The 19824-nt window shown below is 40.9% G+C and overlaps 2 protein-coding genes across 20 annotated transcripts in view; one reads left to right on the forward strand and one right to left on the reverse strand.

Annotated features, from left to right (window-relative positions):
• Window positions 1–17112, reverse strand: part of P2ry12 (purinergic receptor P2Y12) — a 41658-nt gene extending 24546 nt beyond the window's left edge. Inside the window, exon 1 of the mRNA XM_087632834.1 lies at window positions 16896–17112. The gene's annotated coding sequence lies outside the window, so the exon portion shown is untranslated. The remainder of the gene's footprint in view (window positions 1–16895) is intronic.
• Med12l (mediator complex subunit 12L) overlaps window positions 1–19824 on the forward strand; it is a 315356-nt gene that overhangs the window by 245129 nt on the left and 50403 nt on the right. For 12 of the 19 annotated variants that reach the window (XM_087637350.1, XM_087637380.1, XM_087637387.1 and 9 more), the window contains 15 exons: window positions 144–285; window positions 1647–1767; window positions 2136–2237; window positions 2926–3039; window positions 6062–6261; window positions 9643–9831; window positions 10361–10435; window positions 10557–10747; window positions 11472–11633; window positions 13223–13334; window positions 14964–15053; window positions 16022–16131; window positions 16344–16479; window positions 17245–17406; window positions 19100–19462. In XM_087637350.1, the coding sequence (XP_087493476.1) occupies window positions 144–285; window positions 1647–1767; window positions 2136–2237; window positions 2926–3039; window positions 6062–6261; window positions 9643–9831; window positions 10361–10435; window positions 10557–10747; window positions 11472–11633; window positions 13223–13334; window positions 14964–15053; window positions 16022–16131; window positions 16344–16479; window positions 17245–17406; window positions 19100–19462 (2269 nt within the window). The remainder of the gene's footprint in view (window positions 1–143; window positions 286–1646; window positions 1768–2135; window positions 2238–2925; window positions 3040–6061; window positions 6262–9642; window positions 9832–10360; window positions 10436–10556; window positions 10748–11471; window positions 11634–13222; window positions 13335–14963; window positions 15054–16021; window positions 16132–16343; window positions 16480–17244; window positions 17407–19099; window positions 19463–19824) is intronic. The other 7 variants (XM_087637354.1, XM_087637392.1, XM_087637359.1 and 4 more) reach the window with 1 other exon arrangement.

Raw genomic sequence — 19824 nt, forward strand, 5'->3', positions numbered from 1 at the left:
TATTTATACAAAGAGATATTTATTATATTCTAAATCTGAGCGATGATTAATGATAATGAAATATGTATTCAATGAGGAAGCCCTGTGTAATCAGTCCTCATTTGTACCAATTCACTTTCTGTTATCTTCTTTTATTTTTCTAGGATAAATGACATAGCCAATTTCTCCTCCGAGCTAACTGCTTGCTGCACAGTTCTGAGTTCGGAGTGGCTGGGGGTTCTGAAGGCTCTTTGTTGTTCCTCAAATCATGTGTGGGGGTTTAATGACGTCCTCTGCACTGTGGATGTAAGTTTTCTCAATTTCTCAATAATTAATTCATTAGTTTAATCTTTCACTGCTTAATTAAACTGAAACACAGCAGCATATTTTTCTATTTCCAAAAGTGATGACATTACCATGAATTAAATAAACTTAAAAAAAAAAATAGAAGTAGAAGTAGCAGAAGAAATTCCAGTGTGTTCCTTGTTGCCTGGTTTCTAGCAGCTAAGATTTTTAGATGTGAATGGTATCAACAGCTTCATTCCTTCCGCTGTAGATCCCTCAGCACAGTACATAAGACATTTCATACATGAAGAGAAGCAGCAAATATTTAAGTCTAAGTATGCAGATTTTGTTGTTTTGGGTAACAAAGTCCACCTGTAGCCTTGGGATAGTCAATATTCTCAGACTGTGCCAGTAGAGTGATGGAATGATTGCCCGGATCATGTACCATGACTTCCTGGTGCTCCGTGTTGCACCCATGATTTATATGATGTATGCCTTACACATCTCTGTGGATACTCTATCCATTTATGCCTATATCATTTCTTGGGGTTATCTTCGTCAGAGATATGTTACTGAAGAAACTTGGCCTTTGTAAAGCTGAGGGCTTATTCCTGTCTGTGCCGCTTCAGTGCGGAGTGGACAGGCCTGCCTCCTTATTGCAAAATACGTTAGTAATGGGCTGCTTTTCCACAGCAACAAAGACCTAAGTTATTCTTCTCTGAAATCTGTATTTGTGGCCTGCTGAACCAATCACTAGGAAGCTTGCTACTGTAGCAGTTGTGTTCTCTTTGTATTTTCTTCCAATATTTTGTGAGATCTGGAGTGTTGAGATTTCACCTTAGCTGAATTAATTTCTCTCCCCTTCCCTCCTCTCACCTTTCCTTTTTAAATTTAGCAGCTGATTGAAAACTTTCAGAGTTCTTTTAAAATGAATTCTCTCGCATTAAAATAATGCATTAGTCGTGTCAGGAAAGAAGGCTCAAGTGTTAGTTAGAGGGTCATGTTTTCCTCCCAGGGGAGGCTTCCCCTTCTGCTTCCTGCCTTTCCCATAAATGGCTGTATTCCGTTGGCAAGCATCGATTATGATACCCCTTATAGTAGCCTCTCAATTTTGCTCTTCGTTGCTATGTTTTCTCAGTTGCAGGCACATGCAACTGACAGGTTAAAGGCCAACGTCTCCCTAGAGCGTTAGGATATGAGTAAACTTGCTTTGCCTTATTATAGCTGTAGGCCTAAGAAGATAATCGCAGGTCACTTCCCTCTGAAGGTTCATATGGAGATTTGAGATCTTATGGGTACTGCTGGCATTCTCTTACATAGTGGTCTTTGGTACTGCATCCAAGGATGCTGGGCATTAAAACCTGTCCATGTTTTTCTTAAAGGTGAGTGACCTTTCATTCCATGACTCATTAGCCACTTTCATTGCTATCCTGATAGCACGACAGTGTTTCTCCCTGGAAGATGTCGTGCAACACGTCGCACTTCCCTCTCTCCTGGCGGCAGGTAAGATGGTCCTGAGCTGTGTTTGTTATTGTTTGCTGGTTGGTAGTCACGTGTGACCGCCGAAGCACAGGGAAAGGGCCATTTTTGAGGATGTGTGTGTTGTGGATGCCATGGTACCCGAAAGAGATGGTCAAGTGGCGGTAGCTGTTTTACGCAGAGTAGCAATGGAACTTTGTGACAGGAAACTGCCATTGCTTTGTATGAGGTTTAAGGCAGCATGAGGGCTCCCCAGAGAGATATAACTAATGACCTTACTAAACAGAAGGGCTATTTAATGTATTTCAGAAAGTTTTGTATTAGCAAGCAAAGCCTGTGGGGTGGAACCTGTGAGGAAGCTTGTTTTTAAAACCTCCTCCTCCTCTTTGCAGCTTGTGGAGATGCGGATGCAGAGCCCGGGGCGAGGATGACTTGCCGCCTCCTGCTTCACCTCTTCCGAGCCCCCCAGGCCTGCTTTTTCCCTCAGGCCACAGGTGAGCTGACTCCAGGAGAATGCTCTGCTCTGCCATGGGGTTTATTTGACTCCTTCAGTTCTACTGTGACCCAGTGAGCTGTCCAGTTTGTAATTTCCTCCCCAATTTTCATGGGCTTCATCTGCAGATGATGGAGGGGTGAGATCATGCCACTGAGAGGGCTGTCAACACCTTTCATGATGTAATGTGAGGATATATTGGGAAATAAAAATGAGGAATTAATAAACAATAAAAATGCCTGGGCTCTTAGGAAATACCGTGCTGGTGGGTAGTCTCATCGTCTTGCATACCCTGTGTTGATTCTGGGCCATGCCATCTCCACTTAAGCAGATGACAACTCATTTATTTATTTTTTTCCTGAGGCAATGGAGGGTATTAGTGAAGTCTTGTGCTAAATCATTTCCATATAGAGATGGATAGTGTGGGAATCCTACTAATCTTTGCACCCCATCTCTTTGAGGAACAGAAACGTTGTTTTAATAATAATTAAAGAGAAAAGGTTAAGTAAGACTACTACTGGCAGCGTTTCTTAGTGATCCTGTGGAGCACCAGTTAATGCAAACTAATGTCAACTAACAGCCCACAAACTACCAACCAATGAAAGAAAGGTCTTACTGACTGTGAATGATTGCAGAGGATGGTTAATGACAGTGAAGAGGCCACTGAAGGTTTGTTGTTGTTTTCTTAGGCAAACCTTTCCCCGGAATAAGATCATCTTGTGATAGACACCTCTTAGCTGCAGCCCACAACAGCATAGAAGTAGGAGCTGTGTTTGCTGTCTTAAAGGCAATTATGATGCTTGGTAAGACTATCTTGGCCTTCAGCTTCTTGGCTTATCACCAGCAGTGGAGGCAAAGTAATTTATATTCACTGTAAATTCTAAGTAATATTAATAGAGACGTTGTTTTTGTTTGTTTGTTTGTTTGTTTGTTTGTTTGTCCTGAACAAAAATTGTTGATTTTCCCTAAGGGAGGTAATGGTGACCCTGGAGAACTATAATATGAGTATGTTATGTTTGGTTTTAATCCTGTGCCACTTCATTCTGACGTGAATCAGAGCCATAGACCCACAGGACTGTTTGGCCTTCATTTACTGACAGAAATTGCACTTCATATTTCTAATAAAAGCTTTATGTTTCAGCCAGATCTTAATCCAGGTGCACAACCTCAGAAAGACTGTGTTTTAATGTCGCGTTTCTCCTTCTGTTCTGAACACGTTCGTCTTCTCTACTCTGCGGGTTTTATGAAGCAGGTGGGGCTGCAGTGACGCTTGCATGGTGGTGACCAGCAGGAGGGCCCAGGCCTCTCCTCTAATTCATGGTGCCCAGGGTTCCCTCTACACTCCTATTTGTACGTATTTAACAAGAGTTAAGGGTACCACCTTCCGTTCATGGGCAGTGCAATTTTTATGTAAATCATAAAGGATTTGAATGATTAGGAGAACCCCAGTATTGCCTACTTTTAACTTTGGGTACCTCATTTTGGCCTTAACCAAACAATCATTGCCACTTCGTGTTATAGTTTATGATTTAAACAGCATTACTGAATGGATGGATTTTCGCTCAAGTGAGCCTTAGAAGACATAAATGAGAATATAGCCTTACCTTTCTTGACAAATGTTACTTGTGGAAGGCAAAGAATACTAGCAGAGCATTCATAAAAGTCTATTAAAAATCTGATTAAAAGAACATCCATCACAAAGAATATACAAGACTTTCCAGTTTTTTCCAATACAATGTTATTGATATCCAACACAGTCCAGGGCAAGCCCCGTGCCCAGGAATGATTGGCCAACACAAAGTTTACTCTGCTTTTTAAAAATTAATTAGTTAATTAATTAATTATTTTGTGTTACTGGTTTTGTTTGTTTAGATTTTCTTTTTTTTTTGTTTTTTTGTTTTGTTTGTTTCTTGAGAGAAAGTGAGCTCAAGATAGTTGGGTAGTTAGGAAAATAGGAGAGAGATCTAGGAAAGGAGGAAGAATGAACTTAGGGCTTTATATTATACAGACAATACTAACTGCTGATTTCAGCCAAGGTAAGGAGAACTGGCCTACTTTACTGATTAATAATCATTGGGGTCACGAAGACAGGCAATTTCTCTTCGGCTGTCTCCAAGTCTCATCAGAGAAAATAAGAAATATGTTTTCAATAAACTTATGTCGGAAGAATGAAAGCCCAGTAACATATTTCAGTGGTATCCACGAGATGAATCTCATCTAGACAGTGACAGTGGCCCCTTGTTTGTAGAACTGGCCTAATCCCAAGTAAAGTTTCCAGTCTTTTTGGATATTCAAATAATGTGGGAGGTTCTCAGTCTGAGAAATTATAACCAGCACAGCTATATGCCAGTAAAGTTTTAGGCAGATTCATATAGATTCACATAGAATATTACACTTGGGTTTTTTGTTTGTTTGTTTGTTTGTTTTGGCTATACAATTGCAGAAGGTTCTAGCATAGTCACACAGACATCAGTCCTGATATCCAAAGTAAATGGAGACGTACATTAAATAAATACAGTAAATGCAAATATAGTAAATGCTCTTATACTGTAAAGTTCATGGTGGGTGTGTGATAATACATTGGTCAGCTGGGGTGCCTTGCTTCTTTCTACCTCTGTTGGTTTTCTGCTTTGTCCATGGGCAGCAGTGGTGCTAATGGTGCTGGGATAGAACCTCCGTTCTCAGGCATGATAGACAAGTACTGTGCCCCTGAGTAACAGCCTCAGCCCCTCTGCCTCTAAGGTTTTTGAAAGTAGACATTAATTAGGAGGACATTTAGGTTACTCTTCCTCCCAAGAACAGAGTTTTGTCTTTTCATTTGTTTTCAATAGATTCAAAACCTTTCGGGGATCGATCGACCTTGCATTTTAAATTATTGTTTGTCGTTTGCTTTGGTTGGTTTTGCTGACTTGGTTTGCTTGTGTTCTTGCATTGACCTGGGCTTGCTTCTACTCCACAAGGCCCCCCCTAATGTCAGTTGCTGGTTTCAGTGAATCATCCTGTCAAAGCTTGTTTTGATTTCTGTAGGTAAGCAGGCAATCGTTTGAAGTCTCTGCTGCTGTCTGGCAATTTCACTACCAAATTCTCTCTCATGTATTTTCTTTTTCTTTCATGGCTAGAGATTTTTATTTCATCCAAGGATACCCTGTTGAGTGTTTTGGGGGGAAAAATACCTTCCTTAGCTTCATCTCACTCAGTGTGTTAGCGATTGGTCAGGTAAAGTCTAAGCTGCTTCTGGAGAGATATGGTGGAAAGTGCAGGCTTTGCACAGAGAGCTCTGCTCTCCAGAGCCTCCTTAGTATGCCTTGCCCCTTTCCATCCCCAGAGAATTAAATCTCTCTTGTCAAGAAGTTGATAGTAAGGTGGGCTAAGGCAAAATTTTTCTCTTGACCTATGGATAGAAAATAAGTCATTATAGGAGAAGAAATGGAAAAGGGATTCCCAGAAAGGTGAATAATATATGTTCTTCCTGGTCTATACTCCCAGATAAACTTGAGTAGTCATGTCTGAAGTTTTTGGTGAAATCAATGTGTTTTGGTTATTAACTGTCATTCATAACAGTTCTTTCAAGGCTAGCAGAAGAATATTAAATTCTGTAAACCAAAAGAAGGAATGAGTCTTGACTTTGACTTCTCTCCATGTCCAATAGTTTTGTTTCCTTTCATGTATTTCTTGATTCACTCTTTCTGTTGCCATACAACTGGCTATGCAAAATAATACCATCTATACCTCCTGAGTCCCCAAAATCTAGCCTCTTTGCTTATTACATATCTGGGGCAGTATTTTGAACATCTGTGGTTTTGCTTTTGTGATTCTGTTACTTAGGAGATGCCAAGATTGGCAGTAACAATGTCAACACCTTAAAGAATGAAGACTTCAGCATGAGGGGCTTACGCCGTGATGGGAGCGCTGAGGATGCCTGGGCCACCTCTCAGAATTCGAAGCCCTATGGGAAAAGCATTTCCATAGAAACTGCCAACCTGAGAGAATATGCCAGATACGTACTGAGGACTATCTGCCAACAGGTACTTATGGATTTCAAATGGCTTCTGCTTGGAATATGTACCTGTTCTTTGGGGGGCGGGGGACAACTGCCCACTACTTTTATTATTATTATTATTATTATTATTATTATTATTATTGTTGTTGTTGTTGTTGTTGTTGTTGTTGTAGTTAAGTGGTCCTTTTTTCCCCAAAGAGTTCAAATTTGTTAAAGAGCTGCAATCATGAAGACGTCTAGTATATCCTTTATACTAATGCATTCACTAATTCTGGACAGTCTGTGTTTATTCTTGACAGTTTTGGAAAGTATCCAGTACTGTTTATTCCACCCCGTTTGGGGCTCTGCTTTACTTTTGAATACTCCATTAAGTTTTCATTCCTGTCATAACCAAAGTTTAGTTAATAAAAAAAAATCATAATTTAAACTTCAGTACAATAATCTTTTTCTCATCTATAGGGGACTTTCTAATTTATTCTGGTGCTGTTAGAGTTGCATTAGGTTCTGGAGATTATCTTCAGAAAATCAGAGGGCCGAGTTTAGAGGTGAAACTGTATTAGTCCAGGTAACCACTATTGATTGCACAGAGTGCCCGTTTGCCCAACTGGCGATGCTGCCTTTGAGGAAGGCATCTCTAGATTCAGGATCCACTAGGCTGTTGGTTTGCTTTGTTTTCAGTGAACCAGTAATCTGAGATGCTCTGAGATGATGCAAAGGCTCTGATCCTCCTAACACACCCCATTCCTCATAAATACATTGCAAGTCTTGTCTAAAGCCAGTCTTTACTGTACTGGCTGCAGAATGTGGTATTTTCTTTTGAGATCCTCCTGTTTCTCTTACTGGATCAGTTTTCGTTCTACAAAGACCTTACCCTTCTTATGTAATTGTTCATATGTAGTTAGTTAGCTAGTTATGTGGATTATATCGTCCATGGTTTCTTTAATGCCCAGCTTGTTTGAGGCTGACATATTAGGAATCCCTCATTCTACCTTTTGTTATGATTGGAATATTTCTATCCTTTTAGAGAACTGTTGCCTTACTTTACCTGTCTCCCATATGCCTTGCCTCATAACTATAATCAGGCATTCTGAGGAGCCCCGTTTCGGCCTGTTAAGAGACTGGTACTCAGAAAGCAGAGCCCAAGGGCTGAGGGTTAGGTCAGTGGTAACGTGCTTGCTGTGTGAGCATAAAACCTAGAATTGAGACCCTACAGTCCATGTATGTACTGGTGGGGCCATGGCAGCCAACCAGTAATCCCAGCACTCAGGAAATGGAGATACAGGATCCTAGGGTAACCAGGCTAGGGAGAGGAGCTGAGTAGGTAAGCTGTGAGTTCATTGAAGGGATGCTTTCTTGGTATATAAGGTGGACAACGAACTGAGAAGATACCTGACATCAACCTCTGGCCTCTACACACATTCACACATGGGCATTATTCATCATGTTTAGTGTATACACACACACACACACACACACACACAAAGGCATGTATGCATACACATATGCACAAAAAAGGAAAATAAGGTCTGGTTTATATATCCCCACTCTCCCAGCAGACAGAACTGTGTGAGTGTGTGTGTGTGTGTGTGTGTGTGTGTGTGTGTGTGTGTGTGATCATGAATTCATATTGATACTTCTAGTTCTAATCTAACCCTTTAAAGTTATAGTTTACATTCTCCCACTTCATAGTAGTAATTACATTCTTAAAAGATAACAGCTTTGTCCCTCATACAGCACCTAACATGGCTTCAGAGTTGTCATGCATATACCACTAGGAAAAGGGGCTCTGAGAGCTAAGGATTGGTTTGCAGTTTGATTCCTCTGAAGAGTTTAAGATAATACACTCAACAAGGAAAGGGAAAAATAAAGGAAAATATTTTTTACAGTTGTCTCACTTAGGGTGAACATGTTCCTTCTTCAAAATTAGAATCACTTTTATTCGCTTTGTTTTCTTTTGTTTGTACTTGTTTTTGTTTTGGGGGGGGTTGTTTTGTTTTGTTGGTCCCATCTAATGGTTGTATCATAGCATACATTCGAAAGCTCACACAAAAGTGCCCCTGTCCTCACTGCCTTCTTCCTGTCTGGCCCCGCTCAGGCTCAGCTTCAGTAGTGTTTGATTATCTTTCCATGATTTCAAAGGCCTTTTTTTAAAAAAAAAATTTGGTATGTTACATATTTTTGTAGCTTGTATTAAATGCATGATCACTCAGATTTGCTCTGACTGTGGTAAGTTTAACTAGCTCCACCGTTGTTGATGGCCAAGTGTGTATCAGTCCCCACCTGTGATACCTCGATGGTATCACTGGACTGTGTGTGGCTCTCAAGATGCCTGGAACCAGATGGAGCTGGTTAGGCTCTAAGAGGCTCTGCTCCAAACCCTGTGGGAGGCTTCACGCCTACTCTACAGGGCCAGTATCCAAAAGAAACAACAACAACAACAAAAAAAAACCCAAAAAACAAAAAAACCATTAATCAGTTTGTCGGTAATAATTATGTGACACCTAGAAAAGCAGCACGCTGTGTCTTGGTGCCTTTATCCGATTGTGATTTAGTGCAGCTAGTACGGAGCGGGAATTATGTAACTTCAATAAATGACCTGAGCTGAGTGACTGACACAGCTGTAAAGGAAACTTCACTTGAAACAGATTTGGGTTCAGGTTGAGCTATGGTACCGACTGTTCTTAATGCCACTTAATAAAAGAAAAGATGGTAAAGGATGATGTTAGGGTCAAGAGAAGTAGTCTTCTAAATATGTACATACTTTACCCGTTTAGCAGGACATATCACATAAAGATTATGAAAATCGTGCATAGCATAAAAATGTTGTCCCTAAATATTAAGAGCAAACAAATAAACAAAAACCTAGTTACAAAATAGTACCTTAGAGGAAGCCCTTATTTTAAAACAAATCCCAAATTTTAACTCTCTGTCCCACAGATTTAAGTGTTTTTTCCTTTAATCCAATTCCTCCCCTTCTTGTATTTTTTTAAGATGTCAGGTGTTACGATTTTGTTTTGAATTCTTTTTTTCATTAGCTGGCGATGTGGCTTATTAGGTAGAGTGCATTCTGAGCATGCAGGGAGCTCTGGTAGGCAGGAAGATATGGCATTAATTTAGGCCTGTCATCCCAGCACTGGACAGAGCAGAAGGATCAGGAGTTTGCTGTTGGCTACATAGTGACTTGGGGAGAGTCCTGCAATACCTGAGACCTTGTGTCAAAGCAGACAAAGAAAAATAGAACAGCAACAAATGCTCAACATATCTACATGCAAACTTTCCTCCACCCATCTTTCCATTAACTTCATATCATTACTAGCCTCATATCATTTTATTCTGAGAAACGAGAGCACGATCAGTAGTCAGGTAGAATCAGCGTGTGCCTGTCTAACCGCCAGCTTGTTTTTAGGAATGGGTAGGAGAACATTGCTTAAAAGAACCGGAGCGACTGTGTACAGACAAAGAACTGATATTGGACCCTGTACTTTCAAACATGCAAGCACAGAAATTATTGCAGCTTATCTGTTACCCTCACGGCATTAAAGAGTGTACAGAGGGGGACAACCTGCAAAGACAGCACATTAAGCGCATTCTTCAGGTAAGTGGTCCATTCCAAAGACACTGGTCAGGCCAGCCCTCACAATGTGGTTCTAGAAAGAACTACTTTGTTGCTGTTGTTGTTTCTGACCTTGAATTTAATTCTGACTTTTGTTTCCTTTTGTAATTCTCTCTATGGTGACATCCACCACCGGCTAGTCGGTAGATACAGTCAGTAGCAAACAGCATATATTTAAGTCAGTGGTGTATTTACTTGAGACATAATATTCACGATAGCTCAATTTTCAATGTGTTATTTAAGAAATAACATCGTTTTGGAATGAGATTGGCTAATGGGTAAATGGGATCCTAGAGAAGTTGTACTTCTCTGGTTTCTACTTCCTAGCTGGTTGGGGGGAATGTGTTTTGATATTTGAATCTACTCTGTTGTGTATGTTTATTTATATCAGACATGAGATTGGAAGCCCTCAAAGCATATGGCTTTCCTCACTGAGTATAAGTACTACTGTAAGTCTATGTTAGCATACGTTCAGTATTCTTAATTTTATAGCTCTCTGAATTTTCTCCAGAATCTTGAGCAGTGGACGTTGAGACAGTCCTGGCTAGAGCTTCAGCTCATGATCAAACAGTGCTTGAAGGACCCTGTGAGTATACATTGAAAGCATACATGTGAATTGAATTAAAAAAAAAAAAAAGCAAAACGTCATTGGTGTTTGAGAATCAAGGAGTGCACACACAAGTTAGCTTTCTTTTCCCTGACACTAGAGCTCTGGTTCCGTGGCCGAAATGAATAACTTACTGGACAATATTGCAAAGGCAACAATAGAAGTGTTCCAGCAATCTGCAGACCTGAACAATAACGCCTCCAGTTCAGGCATGAGCCTCTTCAACCCAAACACTATTGGGAGTGTTGATCCAAGTAGCACAAGACAGAATGGAATAAAGACATTCTTAAGGTATTTATAGTTTTGTTGGACTACCACGGATACGTCATATGTCACAGTAACCCTGATTAGCATAATGAATTTTTATTAAGCTTCAGGAAATGTAAGAGAGATAAAAACTTAACAATGACAGTTCCTGTTATTCAGCCACTTAGGAGGGAAAAGTGGGATGAGTGATGTCTTGGCATGCTGGGTATTTTGTTGTATATCCAGATACCTCAGTGCCACACATGCACTTACGTCTTTGTGTCATTCATTAAGTGTGAAACACTGTCTCTGTGTCTTTAAGGACAGTTTTATATAAATACAGTAATTTATATCCATGGTAGAATTTGCTATGCTTATGAAATCATAAAGTAATCATTTTCATCATCAAAGACAGATCGGTTTGCATGGCATCATTTTGGTAAATAGTGAGTTTTAGAATTTAAAATCACGTATTCATTACCTTGAACACAGTACCGTTGCATATCATCACCATGACTGCAAAGTATATCGTTCATAGGGTGGTTGGTGGAAATGCTTTCCCAGAACAGCACCTCATATTCCTCAACAGGTGTGGGTATAAAGTATAAGCAAATGCCTGGTCTTTGGCAAAAGAAGAAAGTACAGATGTAAAATGAGAGTTCTAGAAGTCTGCGTCTCACCAGCCAGTGGTTTACTGTCGGGTTTCTGCATTGGCTGTGAGAGCAGAGACAGCTGCTTTCTCAGGTGTAACGCCTGTTTCTGATTTTAGTTCCTCTGAACGCAGGGGTGTGTGGCTGGTGGCCCCCCTCATCGCCAGGCTACCAACGTCTGTGCAGGGAAGAGTGTTGAAAGCTGCTGGGGAAGAGCTGGAGAAGGGACAACACCTGGGCTCTTCTTCAAAGAAGGAAAGAGATAGGCAGAAGCAGAAAAGGTATGCTGGCACATGCCTTTCCTCAAGGCTGGCATCTGCAGGACCTGGAGGAAGCCTAGAAGCCTACACCAAAGTCACACCGCAGCCACCACAGGGGTGGGGCTTGTAGTAAATGGGAAACCCTGTTTAACAAGGATCTGTGTAGGGCACCAGGTCTCATGCCTGCCTGTGTGTTCACATCACTGTAAAGCTATTGAAACACACACAGGCTTGTTGTTAATTCGGACCTACTAGACCTTGAAATAATTGCTGATTTTCCAAATTTAGGAACCTTGTTGTAGACTCTGGATTGAAACTTGTCATGGCAACATGTCATGTTTTGTTTATTTCATGCCCAAGAAAAGGTTTCAAATAACTACTTTTGAAAATAGATCATCTTACTGAGGATAAATACTCATACTATAAATTTAATGTCCAAGAAGTTTTAAAGGGAAAAGTCATAATTTCTTCCTTCTGTAAATTTATAGGTAGAGTTAACAATACTACCACAACTGACCGTCCTTTATTGGCTACCTGTGCAGCTCCTGATTCGGACGTTCTGGCCTGGACCTATTCTTTAGGAAAATTTTCTTTTTACTGTATCAATCAGTTAGCCCATTGTTCTAATGGGAGGTATCTTGTAAACATGAAAATTGTAAATGGAATTTTGCCCCCTTTCCAGTGGAGGCCATGTGCTGTGTCAGAGTCTGGTAAGACACATTTCCAGCAAGCACATTGCTTTTTGGAGGCCTCAGACCTTGTTGTGTTTCCCCCTAACTATACCAAGACTCTGCTGTTGGTCTTTGAGAAAGATTCAGCAAAGAACCACAGGCCTCCAAAATAGTCCAGGTACACAGAGAGATCCATTTCCTTCTTTTTTTCTTTGTTTACAGTTTAGATTTTATTCCCCTCCTGGCCCACCCTCCAGCTGTTCCACATCCCATAGCTCCTCCCTACCCCACCTATTTCCACAAGGATGACTCTACTCCACCCTATCCCCTTTTCACCAGACCTCTAAACTCCCTGGGGCCTCTAGTCTCTGGAGGGTTAAGTCAGACCTGACAGTCCTCTGCTGTATGTGTATTAGGAGTCTCATATCAGCTAGTGTATGCTGCCTGGTTGGTGATCCAGTGTCTGAGAGATCTTGGAGGTCCAGGTTAAATTGAGAATGCTGGTCCTCCTACAGGGCCGCCCTCCTCCTCAGCTTCTTCCTCTTCTTAAAGAAGAGTTTTCTCTGAGGAATTTCTTCTGTAATTTTTTTTTGTTCTTTGTTTTATTTTTCTCTGTATACATTTATATTCTTTGTCCTATATATTTAAAATTTCCCTAGTAACACAAAGCAAGTTTGTCACATACACTTTAGGATTCTGTTGCTTTGGGAACACCTTTCAGAGCAGTAGAGTATCGTCATTCACAAGCCTTACCAGTGGTTTTTAGTCTTGTAAGTCAGGAAGGTGTGACCTTCCAAGTGTTCTCTGGTGCCTTACCACCCTGTCCTTTATGGAGTAGAGAATAAACAGGAGGAATGAGTGAGTCTACTGGAAAGACCAGCTGTTGCAACAGGAGCAAGCCATCCTTTCTAACTAGATCTGTTAATACTTCCTTTGTAGTATGTCTCTTTTGAGTCAGCAACCTTTCCTCTCCTTGGTCCTTACCTGCCTTAAGGGGCAAGATGAGCAACGGGAAGGCCTCCTAACATCTCTGCAGAATCAAGTTAATCAGGTAAAGTAGGAATATTAAGCTAGGCCAGTATCTTTCTGATGATATTGAGTATTTTTCTTTTATGATTTCATGATAATGTTTCTGTCTATGAAAGTAAGTTGTTGCATACTGCTTAGCGGCTAGATGACTGATCTCTGTTGTGCCATCTGCAAGTATGGAATCAAGGAGAGCGGTTTGATTAGTTTTGTGAGAGGGATTATCCTGACACAAAGCCAGGTGAACCCCCGCCTGGTGGCTTTGAATGAGAGTTGAGGACATGAACAAGGGCACCAGGCATACTTGGTTCTCTTTGTCCTCATACCCACCACATGGGACAGGTCTTTTCTATGTCCAACTTCCAGAGTGAGCCATTTAAATATATAGCACTCGTGTTTCTCCTCATACCTAGACTACAGATGGACTAATTGAGCCACTCCTGACTGGGCGTTTGCTGTCTCTTCCAGTGGGTTTCGCCTCCCTTTCATTCTAGCCTCCCTGGGCTGGGCCAGCATTCTGGTTTAGGTGCCTGAGCACTTCTTTTGTTGTCTGGAAGGATCTCCTGTCAGTTGTTAGGCAGACCTGCCCCCCCCCTGCACCCCCGCCCTTTTTGCAGGTCTCTGTTCCCCTTGCCTCTGAAGTAAATCTTCCATCATTCTCTGTCCCTCTGTCCTTGCTGTAGTCATATCTATCTGGCTTTTTTCTGTGTGTGTGTGTGTGTGTGTGTGTGTGTGTGTGTGTGTGTGTGCGCGCGCGTGCGCGCTGTTATTGAACCTAGGACCTTGTGCAGGCTAAATAAGCTCTCAGCCACTTAGTGTTGTCATGTATTATTTCTTATTATTTTGAGGTAAAAATCTTGCCCAGTGACATCCATTACTCTCAGTGAACCCCAAGTCTTCAGATTTGCATATGAAGCTCTTTACCTGCATCTCCCCAGCCTTTTGTTTTTTGTTTGTTTTTGTTTTTATCATTCAAGGAGATTCTGTTGTTGTTGCTAACTACATGAGTTTAGAGCATGGCAAGGGGTTTATGTTGAGTTTTATGTGTCCACTCTTCATATCTGGTTCTGGGGTACGGCCTACTTGCTTGACTCTCTTTAGTAAACACTTCCCAGTGCTAGTCTTGAGGAAGTGAAGAAGCAGCCTACTTTATAAATTTGAATGATCTTGGTCTAAGTGGCTGCATTTTTCAAGATAGTCTATATTCTCTTTTTCAGGAAAGATTATCAACTGATAATAGCAAGTAACAATTCCAATAAGATGTCAAGAAAGCAATACGTAGCATGTCCTTAGAAGTATAGAATAGGTCTGGTGTAAAATGGAATTCTGTCTTTTCAATGTTCATCTTCATAATAACAAATTAACAATATTTAATTTTATGCCCCTTTAAAGGATTTTCCAAAAAGTATGCATGAACACATGCATAGGACTCTCTTCTCCCAGCTGCCCAGGAAATAAATTATAAAATAGCTAGGATTTTATCTGTCTGGAAGAAGAGAAAGATAAAAATAAATAAAAACTTTGACTTTGTTAATTTGTTAAAGCTAAGACGTTTTAGCTGTCGCTATAAAGCTTAATTGTACACATGTAAAAATCATCATGGCAAAGAACAAAGGGATTTCTCTTGTTTTCCATTTCCTCTTCCCAATCTTAGATTTTAAGTAACTGGAGGGAAGAAAGATACCAGGATGACACAAAAGCCCGCCAGATGATGCATGAGGCCCTGCAGCTTCGCCTGAATCTGGTAAAGACCTTGGGGAGCATTTCTGTCACACCTCTGTCTGTGTGAAAGTGATAACCACCAGCTTTCAACCTCTTCTGTGGGCAGTATCTGCATGACAGAGTGAAGCCTTCCTCTTTCTGACTCTGTCTCTACTTCCTCTTCTCTCAAACCTTCTGTTTCCTCAGCTGCCGTCCTTCCTGTCTGGGTTGAGTTCTAGACAGTAGTGCTTTAAGCACCTATTTGTGTTTCCCACTGAGGCTCCATCTGGTAGACCTCTCCTCCTCGTTGTGCAGTGCTCAGGGGAGGTCCGACAAACCTTTACTTTAATACCGCTGTGGGCTTTCACTGTGTTGTATTTTACAACCATAAAGATCCGTCAACTCTAATTTTTCACAGAGTGACATTCTGTTAAATTGATCAGAAAAGGAGAAATCTCACAAGGATATTTTATAGAAATCTGAAAGTTCTCACATTTTGTATTCCCTTACATTTTCTCTTGATAAACCCTCAATCTACCCAGGGCAGTGGCTTATCTGACTTTTGGCAATCTGACCTCCTCACAGGAGCTGGCAGACCTGTTACAATACTTTCTCCTCATTATTCCTTCCGTATTAAAGATCATTTCCAGGGATATTATAGTGGCAGAGTTATTATTGCATAATAATAATCAAATATCATACAATTGAGGCTATTCCGGTTTAATTTAACCACAGTTATGTCTAAAACTAAGTACCATGAGAGATTGATAAGAAAAAGCTAATTTTGTGGAGACCCACATTCAGGTATTACTCTTTCTGTTACGTTTGAAGGACTATACTCTGTGGAAAGAACCATAAACAGCGACAGTTACAGGATAATCCAGAGTGTGGCTAGCAAGAACCAGTTCTTCACATCTCTTGTTTTAACAAATCAACGTTTGGGCACAAATAGTAATAGGAATAGTGTTTTCTCCTAGAGACACAAATTCTTTCTTGTATTTTGTATGCTAGGTAGGAGGAATGTTTGACACGGTACAGCGGAGCACGCAGGGGACCACCGACTGGGCCCTCCTACTCCTCCAGATAATTACTTCGGGAACTGTTGACATGCACACTAACAAGTATGTTGTTGTGGGTTTTTTTTATTTATCATTTTATACTTTTTTTGCTGGGTGCATGCATGGTATAAGCTCTGATACACTGACAGTAAATTCTGCCACTTATTGATTTAGCCGTCATTAAAAATTTAGCCCTTTCAGTAGAAATGCTTAGATAATTATGTATGTCCTGGTTTTGCTTTTAAGAATAAAATGGGTTTTTTCTTTCCTCTCAGTGAATTATTCACAACGGTTCTTGACATGCTGGGTGTTTTAATCAATGGGACGCTGGCTTCTGACCTATCAACTGCTTCCCCCGGGGGATCAGAAGAGAACAAACGTGCATACATGAATTTAGTAAAGAAACTGAAAGTAAGCTTGTGATCAGCCTCTATTCTGAAATCAAGTTGTTTGTGGATTATTGTCTGAATTCCTGCTCATTAATTTACATGCATAGTTGATTCAACAGATTGTGGTTATCTTACATGGGCTGTCAGTCCTTCGAAATTACAATATCTGAAGGACTTTTCTCTGAAAAAGTATACTCAAATAAAGCATGTTTTAATTTTTAAGGAATTTAAAAACGCATCATCCGATATCTAACCAAACCTCAGATTTCCGTTAAACCCATGCTTGGATTTATACATGCAAGTGGAGAAAAGGATCTCTTCATTGAGTTTGTAAATCTGACTCATTTGATAACCCACTAATGTTACTTGAACTAAACGGCAAATAGACATTGCAAACACACAGTCTGAAGACTTGACAGTAAAATAGCTGATGTTTACCTTGCAGTCTGACCCTGGGTACGGGAAAGTGTCCGTGCGGCAGCTCCTGCTGTGTGACAGCAAATAGCACTGGCGTTTTGTCATCTCAGCACTCTGACTTGTCATGTAGAACAAGCCTGCCTTTGTGTGCACTCTGATTTTCTATGTGAATAGAAGAAATGAAACATTTCACCAGTCCAATTTGCAGCTGCTCCATAGACTGCGCTAAGGACTAAAGACATACCAGCTTAAAAAAAGGAAATGTGTCACTGGGAACTTCCTTCTTGTTAGCTTTTGCTTCATTGTAAAGTCAGAATTTTTGCTTCACTTCTCTCTTGCTTTTATATTTTTTTCTTCCTTTTTCTTCTAGAAAGAACTAGGAGACAAGAGGTCAGAAAGCATTGACAAAGTTCGACAGTTGCTGCCTTTGCCAAAGCAGACTTGTGATGTCATCACCTGTGAGCCCATGGGTTCTTTGATTGATACGAAGGGAAACAAAATTGCTGGATTTGACTCCATTGATAAAAAACAGGCAAGAGTAAATGTTTTTTTCTTTGTATATAAATATATCTAGTTATAGAAGCCAAATGACATTTCCTACCTTCTTTGAGGAAACACAAAACATATTAATTGAATCTCTTAATTTTCGAGGGTTTGTTTTTGTCATCAGAGCATAGTAGCTATTGGCATTCCTAAAAAAGCCATTGTCTTTGAAGATCTCCATTTAAAATGCTTATCTGGACTTAAGGAAATTCCTAGAATCTACCAAGAAGTTTAAGTAGCAGCTTAGCATAAAAAATAAAATACAATTATTACTTTATGTCAGGATAGGAAACAAAATATGTATATAAGAGGATGTGGGTTGATAAGAATTTTCAAGTGCTGAGTAATCAGTATTAAGTAAAACTTGGGTTACAACAGTACATAGTCTCCAAGCAGCAGTATAGATGGGCATTTGCTTTATATAAGACACTTTAGAGGGTTCTTAAAATAACAGAATGGCCAGCCTTTCTGTCAAAGAGCACCGAGTAGCCATTGGCACTGCAGTAGCAGAGGTAGATGGTGGAGGGAATTAGTGCCCTCAGTAGGAGGTAGATGCACTTTCAAATGCTATGGGATGTGCAGGTCTTGGTCCAGAGAGGATTAGGAGGCACTGGCGGGGACCCCTTAAGTCACACAGGGAGAGGTAGTCACAACAGGGTTCCTACGATAGTTATTCAGAAAAGTGTTGGACCAGGTGTAAGTTTAAGAAAAGGGAAGAAAGATGACGATTGGTGAGATGAAAAGCCTTGCCACCAGAATTCAGTGTTAGCCCCAATGCCACAGCAGTGTGGCTTTGGGAGGGAAAAAGGAGAAGTCACAGTCAGGTGACTTGGGCTTCCAGCAGAAGCCATCCAGGTTCCATTTAGCTGTGAGTTGTACTCAGAAGAAGGATTTCATCATACAGCAGACAGCAGGGGGTGATGACATTACCTGTGGTGTTAGAAGAAGCTGCTCTCAAAGAGGAAGACAGACAAGAGCAGATCAGTTCACATGCAGGGGGAGGGGGGGTATGTACCCTGGCTGTCTTTTGAGGAGAAATGGCTTTAAATTGGTATGCTGGAGAAGTTACCAAGAAATGTGACCAATTAGTATTACAAGTAAGAGCATTCTGTCTTTGAGAAACGAGATTATCTTACCTGGATCCAGTAAAGATAACTTGGAATGGAAAGGGAAAGATTTAATTTGTGTTATACCTGCTGCTGTAATTAAGTTCTCTGAAAATACTTTATTCAGAGAAGGCCACGTACATATACATGAAATACAGACTAAAATGAAGTCCATGTAGGTTGGATTGAAGTGAATATGAGTCCAATCAGAGGCAAACTATTTATTGACTTTTAAAATCTTGTAAATACTAAAAATAATGGATTCCTAAGATGGTTATAATTTAGTATTTTAACACCAACTTCACAGAGGTGCTTGAGAATTATATTTTCTACAGCATACTTGAATGAAAATGTCATTTTATACTAAAATATTGTAGACTACCTTTAGATGCCTCAAGGGATACAGAGGACTGGAGAAACGGGCTTCCAAAGTTCTGAGCCCCAGTCCCTACATCTTAAATGAGCGTTCCTGTCTGCTGAGTTCCCCAAGCCCATTCCAACCACATACGTGCAAGTTTGCCCTGCGAGCTGGGGACAGGCCAGGTTGTGTTGTCACAGAATGTTCTTTTCCCATAGGGTCTCCAGGTCTCTACGAAGCAGAAAGTGTCCCCATGGGACCTGTTTGAGGGTCAGAAGAACCCAGCTCCTCTGTCCTGGGCCTGGTTCGGCACTGTCCGTGTAGACCGGAGGGTTATCAAGTATGAGGAGCAGCACCACTTCCTTCTATACCACACACACACCATGCCCAAGCCCCGAAGCTACTACCTCGAGCCACTGCCCCTACCTCCTGAGGAGGAAGAGGAAGAACCCACATCTCCAGTTTCTCAGGAACCAGAAAGGAAATCAGCCGAGCTGTCAGATCACGGAAAATCTGCAGCAGATGAAGAGAAGAAGACAAAGGGAAGGAAGCGTAAGACAAAATCGAGCTCACGCATTGATGTGAGTGGGGGATGTAAGGAAAAGACTGGGTCACGGGCACCTAGGATGGGATTTACCCATGGCCAAACGATACACCTAGAAACGTTACTAAGAATACTATCAGCTCTCTGATATAGAGTTTCCTGAGGAGTGTCTGTGCTAACAAACTCTCATGGGTGACAGATGCAAAGCTTCTCATTTTCCACTCTACATTTTGGTGTGGGGGCGGGGGGATGTGGGATTTGTTCCCTTTTGAGACTGGCTTAGCTCATTTAATATGAAAATCTCCAGCTCGGTCCATTTTTATGAAAATCACAAGCTCTGGTTGCTCTGGAACTGCTTTGTAGACCAGGTTGCCCTCGACTCAGAAATCTGCCTGCTTC

This window comes from Rattus norvegicus, chromosome 2 (assembly GCF_021556685.1).
Source record: "Rattus norvegicus strain SHRSP/BbbUtx chromosome 2, alternate assembly SHRSP_T2T, whole genome shotgun sequence".
NCBI classification, from domain to species: Eukaryota; Metazoa; Chordata; class Mammalia; order Rodentia; family Muridae; genus Rattus; species Rattus norvegicus.